Source organism: Camellia sinensis, chromosome 5 (genome assembly GCF_055761805.1).
Source record: "Camellia sinensis isolate YWXY chromosome 5, ASM5576180v1, whole genome shotgun sequence".
In the NCBI taxonomy this organism is placed as follows: Eukaryota; Viridiplantae; Streptophyta; class Magnoliopsida; order Ericales; family Theaceae; genus Camellia; species Camellia sinensis.
The window spans coordinates 129224348-129230868 of NC_138965.1; the positions used below are offsets into that span (position 1 = coordinate 129224348).

Below are 6521 nucleotides of genomic sequence, written 5' to 3' on the forward strand. Positions count from 1 at the left end.
TATGGCATACTTAATACAATGGACAACACGGCATACACAATGCGATGTAACCTAAGCATACACAATGCAAAGTATATGGCGTACATAATGCGATGAACATAGCATACACAATACGATGTAATGTAAGCATGCAAACAACATTCAATCAAACATGCTCAATGGACTTAAACTAAGATGGACAGACCTCAGCCATGCCCAAATCAATGGCCATAAGGATGAAACAAAGGCATGAAATGCAAAACAAAGCATGCACATGCATTGGCCCATCAACTAGGCCTAAGAGCACAACTCTCAAGAGTGCTCAAGAAGTGACAAATGCGGAAGTGTAACAACACCATAAGCTCTGAAATAAGGTATGAAATGATGCCAAATCATTCAAACAACACAAGCAAAGCATACTAGTGTCCTTAAGGCATAAGGCAAGTAAAGAGGATTACAAAGGGGGCATGCAATACATGGAACAAATGCATGAACCAACCATGGACAGAGCTTAATTAGGTCTAAACAAAGACCAAAACATGCTAAGATGGAGGCTCAAAGACCTAGGAAAGATGGCATACACATTGGTCCATAAGCTAGGCAACAAATGCACAACACTCAAAGGCACTTAAAGAGTGAAGGAAGTGGGAACATGGCAATGCTGTATGCTCTGAAATGTCATGTTAAGTGATGCTAAATCATGTACAAAACACAAATGAAGCATGCTATCGTACCCAAAGCTTGAAGCTAGCATAGCCATTTGTACTACAACTATGCAAAACATAAAGCATATGGCAAAGGCAACCCAAAACAATCCTAGAACATGTCAAAATGAGTCTAAAACATGCACAGAAGGAAGCCAAAACAAGCTAGCATGAAGGGCATAAAGCATGGATCATGCAAGGCAAATAAAGTGGATTACACTGCACCTATTAAGACCAAGAATGAGATGGCTTCATCAACAAAAATCAGAGTTATATTATGGAAAAATAACCCCAAAAACGCATTGAAATGATAGCTCGCAAGCTTAGGCATGAAGGCATACGCAATGGCTCATGTTTAAGGCATAAAACACAAACTCTCCAAAGCATGAAAAGGGTGACAAATGCAAGTGTATGACCATGAAACATGCACTGAAATCTCATAACAAATGATGTCAAATCATTCAAAATGGGCAAGCAATGCATGCTAGTGGACTTGATACACAAAGCTAACAAGCTAGAATGCACTATAGCTATACAAAGCATGGCATGCATGACCAAAACAACATAATTCAGAGCTAGAGCATGCTAAAAAATGGACAAAAGCTTCTTAGAGTTAAGCCAAAAAACATGCTAAAATAACAGTCTAAAGTATGGTACATATGGGCTACTTCATGGAATTACACTACAAGTGCATGGAGCATGCATGGGGCCATCAAACTCACCCAAAACAAAGTCATGGCATGCTAAAACAACACCAAAAACCTACTGAAATGGAGTCAGCATAAGCTAGAAAGACATGCTACTTTATGAAGCATACAAGACTAGTTTATGAAATTTACACTACAAGTATATTAAGCATGCATGAGGTGATCAAGGCAACCAAAAATAATGGCATGCCATCCCAAAATAACCCCAAATACATGCTAAGATATGGCCAACATAAGCTTAACAAACATGCTCAAACATGAGGCATATGAAGCCAGTATGTAAAACACAAGGAGAGAGGATGACCCTCTCCTATTTAGGACCTCAAAACCACCTTTCCACCACTGAAAATCCTCTGAATTTCAGTGGTAGAAAGGTCATGCAAAGGCTAGAACAAGAGCCAAAAGGGATGGCTCAAAACAAGGCCTAACAAGGCCTAAGAGCGGGTAGACTACCCTCAACACAAAAGTGACCTTAAACAAACATGTTAAGGGCTGGAAAACAAAACTTTATGCAGTTAAGAGTTAAGCTTAAATCAGCATGCAAATGGGTCTAAAAGCTTAAGCAAAACAAGGGGTTAAAGGGCTAGAAACTCACCCTTGATGAACACCTTCAAGGCTGCAACTCCAGCACACTTTTTGAACCAAAACTAGTCCAAAAACTTCAAAAACAACTTCAAGGGACCTCAGCTCCAAGAGTATGGTGTTTGAGTGTGTGTTTGTGTGTTAAAGTATGAAGAATATGCACTTTTGAACACAAACATGAAGAGGAATGAAGATGTATAGATATAGATGATATGTATAGCTTCAACACAAAAATTTGAACCTAAAGCATGAGGGAGGAGGTTCTCCTTTATAGAGAACCAATGCTCAAGCTTGTTGGACAAGTTTGGGGTCCAAGAGGATGGTTCTGGTGCCTTCCAGCTGTGCCAGCTGGATGAAAATATCTCCAAAAAGGTGACAAAAAGCAGCCGACCACTTTAAGCGGTCGACCAGCTACTTGAAGTGGTCGGTCGACCACCACAAGTGGTCTCCCAAAAAGACAACTGGTCGGCCATGGTGGGAGAGAGTCTAAAGCATGAAAACAAGCTAAAAGTGTAGTGACCGACCAGAAAAGGTGGCCCAAAGGCCAAGAAGACCAGTTGGCAGACTAGAAAACTGGCTGGCGGGAAGAAAAGTGGTCTCCAAGGGGAAGAACTGGTCTCCCACCCTTGTACCACCTTTCAAAAAAGGAAAATAAGGTTTGTACAAAAAACAAACCAAAACGGATGCCAAACGAAAGTTCATGAGGCAAAGCACGCAGCTGAAAGCCTCGAAAACTAGTCTACCGGCACCGAAAATGGTTTACGACCACAAAAGTGGTCTCCCAGACCACAATGTCCCTCTAGGCAGAGGCAACAAGGTGTGGTTCAAAAACCACGCCAAACAGAGAACGTTAAGTGGTCCCAAGTCAAGGCGCGTAGCCGAAGGCTCCGAAAATCGAAAACTAGTCTCCAAGCGTGAAAAGTGGTCTACGACCACGAAAAGTGGTCTCCAAGGCCACTCCCTCCCTCCAAGGAAGGGAAACAAGGCTTGGTCCACAAACCGAGCCAAAGCACAAAGAGTTAAGAGGTCTGGAGGCAAAGCTCTCAGCCAAAACTCCGGAAACTCGAAGCAAGCACAACATGCACTATCACCGAGCACTCAATCGATGACGTCTGAGTCTTAAGGTCGGTCAAAAATGGGGTGTCTATATAGGTGAATCATAATTTGTGGTTTGATTCATGATTTTATAGTTACAATTTTGTTTTATAATCAATTCAGATCATTTAAATATATATATATTGTTAAATACTATAAACACTAAAATATCTTATAAGTTACATAGGTTACATCTTTTACTTTTTTTTGTAAGTGTGTTCTTGTATAGTGGTAAAACTAGTTCTTAATATTCATCCAAATAATTCTTAGATTTGAACATATTTTTGTCATTATATTACGAATTGACATGGGTGGGCCCATAAGGGCTTTTGGCCCACCACTTAAAGCTCAATGCATAACTCAAACACTACAGCCCAACATTACTAGAACCCAACGTTGCACCAAAGACAAATGGCACTTAAACACTTGTCAACAGAAGAATTAGCCACGTAGGTAGACAAATATCCTACAGAGTTATTGCACCACACATCAGTCATTAATGAGGTCCCCTACAGCATTTAATGCGATAACCCCTACACGCCGAGGCAGAACGGCCTCACAATGAACAAGGAAAGCTAAAACATAGGCTTTCGGCCAACATGACAAGTCGGAGTGGACAAAGAAATGATGAGGAAAGGATATAAGCAGGCTTCTAAGACAAAAAGAAGGTTAAGTCCTCTATCATCGCTCCATCTCTGCACCCCATTAATCTCTCTTCTAACTTGCTCGTCGGAGGGTTCGTTAAGGGACTCTCGTTCCCCGTTGGACTTCTGTGCAGGTACTTCAGTCAGCTTAGTGACCGGATAACGGTGTTGGGAGCGTTGATCAGCCAGGCCCGTCTCCCAAGGACCAGCAGTATCATCAGTTGGCACCGTCTGTGGGAGATCTTTTACTCCGTGTGACAATCGTGCTCATTGTTGCCGGAGACCCACTCTCGATAATTCCTCCTTGCCACCCACCAAGGTGGGTGGTCACAACGAGATCCATGGCTTCTTAACACAACGTTGCCAACCCCCAAGCCGACCCTCCTAACCCAAACAACCCACCACAGTATTTCACAGAACTCAGCAACAACATTAACCGCCTAGCCAAACAAAACCAAGCCTTGATCAACGCTTTGCTTCAACGAGACCTCCTTGTGCCTCCTCCACCACCACAAGATATACCACATAACCGAAAACGAACTCCGAGCCATCCCTTCCAACAAGCCCACCCCTCCAACTTGGAGGGTTTACGACCTCCACCCCAAGATATGAATCCACTACCTTGGGGTCTACATCCACCAATCCAAGCACCTGCTCCCGAGGGAGAGGCCAGTAATGTCCAACCTCCATTACATTCGGGTGGTGACAACATTCCAGTCTGGGATGCGAAGCTCTGAGCCATGAAACTCCAGCTTCAAGGAGTCATGCAGAACATACAGAATAAACCCTCCACAATAGTAAATTCCATGTTTGTCTCCTCCATCAGGGACAAACCCCTACCTCCTAAGTTCAAAATGGCCTCGATCGACTCTTTCGACGGCACAATGGACTCGGTCGATCACTTGGAGACTTACAGGACCCTAATGATCCTACTTGCTTTTCCTGATGAGCTCATGTGTCGGGCTTTCCCCGTGACGCTCAAGGGGTCAACTCGACTCTGGTTCAGCCAACTGTCGACGAACTCCGTCTCTACTTTCCAACACCTAAGTGAGTCCTTTCTTAGCCATTTCATTGGTGCCCAGCGCCAACGGCTCCCGGCGACTCAGCTCCTCAACATCCGTTAGACGGAAGGGGAATCGCTACGTAGCTTTGTCACTCGTTTCAACACTGAGGCCTTGCAGGTGGTGAAAAACAACGACAAGGTCATTCTCACAGCCTTCATGGCTGGTTTACGATCATCCGACTTCTTGTTTTCCCTCTCAAAAAACCCTTCAACCTCCATAACAACCCTCCTTTCCAAAGCCCAAAAATATATGAACGCCGAAGATTCTCTGGCCACTTACAAGATTCCACAACCAAAAACCCAACCCTCAGAGAGAAGAAAAAGGAATCTGAAACCAGAACCACCCAATACACACAGCAAACACCTCAGTATACCGACCGACCTGTACCTGCTCGAGCCGACCGATCTGTAACTGCCCGACTGCCCGTCAGTTCAAACGGTACACTCCTCTGAATTCTCCCATGGAACAAGTCTTGAACCAGATCCAACGAGATTACAACCTTTCCAACTGGCGAGACCAATCCAAATACTGTCATTTCCATCAGAACCACGGCCACAATAACGAGAAGTGTGTTAACCTTAAAGACTAGGTAGAGAGCTTGATACACCAGGGGTGCCTTAGTCAATTCATGGCAGCCCGTCCCCAGCAACGGCCAAGGACCGAACCTACCAGAGACAACCGCCAACCCACCCCTCCCCGACAACCCGCACAACCTAACCAAGGCAATGATCGACCCCCACCACAACCCCGAGCACAAGGTAACCCTGCCCCCCTCAGTTGGAGAGATCAGAGTCATTGTCGGCGGGCTTGTATGCGAAGGACCATCCCGTTCGGCCCAACGAGCAGAAAAATCAGGCAAGGCTTCGACAGAGAAGTTATGACATTGGATCACCCCTTCAAATCCCCCAAGCAGTGGATAGAATCCATTACCTTTACGGAGGTCGATTGTACAGGCATCCGTTACTCTCATGACAACCCCTTCGTCATCTCTACCCTCTTGTCTAATTACAAAGTCAAACGAGTGCTTGTCGACAACGACAGCTCTTCAGATATCATCTTCTTGAACGCCTATCGCCAGCTCAAGGTCAAGGAGGGAAGATTGTCCCATCTCCAAACCCCATTGGTCGGCTTCACGGGGGATCGGGTAACCTCCATAGGCTCTATCGATATTCCCATCACCATTGGAGAGTATCCACGGCAGACCACCAAGTTACTCACTTTCCTTGTCGTTGATTGTCCTTCTGCTTCTAACATCATCCACGGCCACACAGCCCTTAACGCTTTTCAAGCTGTCACATCCACATACCATTTGGCCATGAAATTTCCTACCGACCTCGGGGTCGGCACTGTCAGGGGAGAGCAAACTGTGGCCAGAGAATGCTACGTCGCTTCACTCAAAGAGGTCAAGCTAAAGGAGGCTATGATCATTGAAGGACTCGACGTCTGAGACAAAGACGAATTAGTCAGAGGGGAACCGGTGGAAGAACTTGTTGAAATCTCCATCGACCCCACCAATCCAACAAAAATAGCCAAGATCAGCAGTCAACTATCCTCCCAAGCCAAGGCCGACCTCACAGCCCTCCTAACTGAGCGCAATGATGTATTTGCCTAGACCCATTCCAACATGCCGGGTATCGATCCCTCCTTCATCACGCATTATCTCAGCATCAAGCCCCATTTCTGATCTTTCTGCCAGAAGCAGCGTGTCTTTCACCCGGAACACAACGCCCTTATTGTCTCTAAGGT

General features: G+C 45.1%; 1 protein-coding gene across 1 annotated transcript; it reads left to right on the forward strand.

Annotated features, from left to right (window-relative positions):
• Positions 1-5652: 5652 nt before the first annotated feature.
• LOC145791677 (uncharacterized) lies at positions 5653-6222 on the forward strand. The gene has a single exon (XM_082872086.1). It carries the CDS (start codon positions 5653-5655, stop codon positions 6220-6222), a length of 570 nt encoding a protein of 189 aa, XP_082728212.1.
• The last annotated feature ends 299 nt before the right edge of the window (positions 6223-6521 follow it).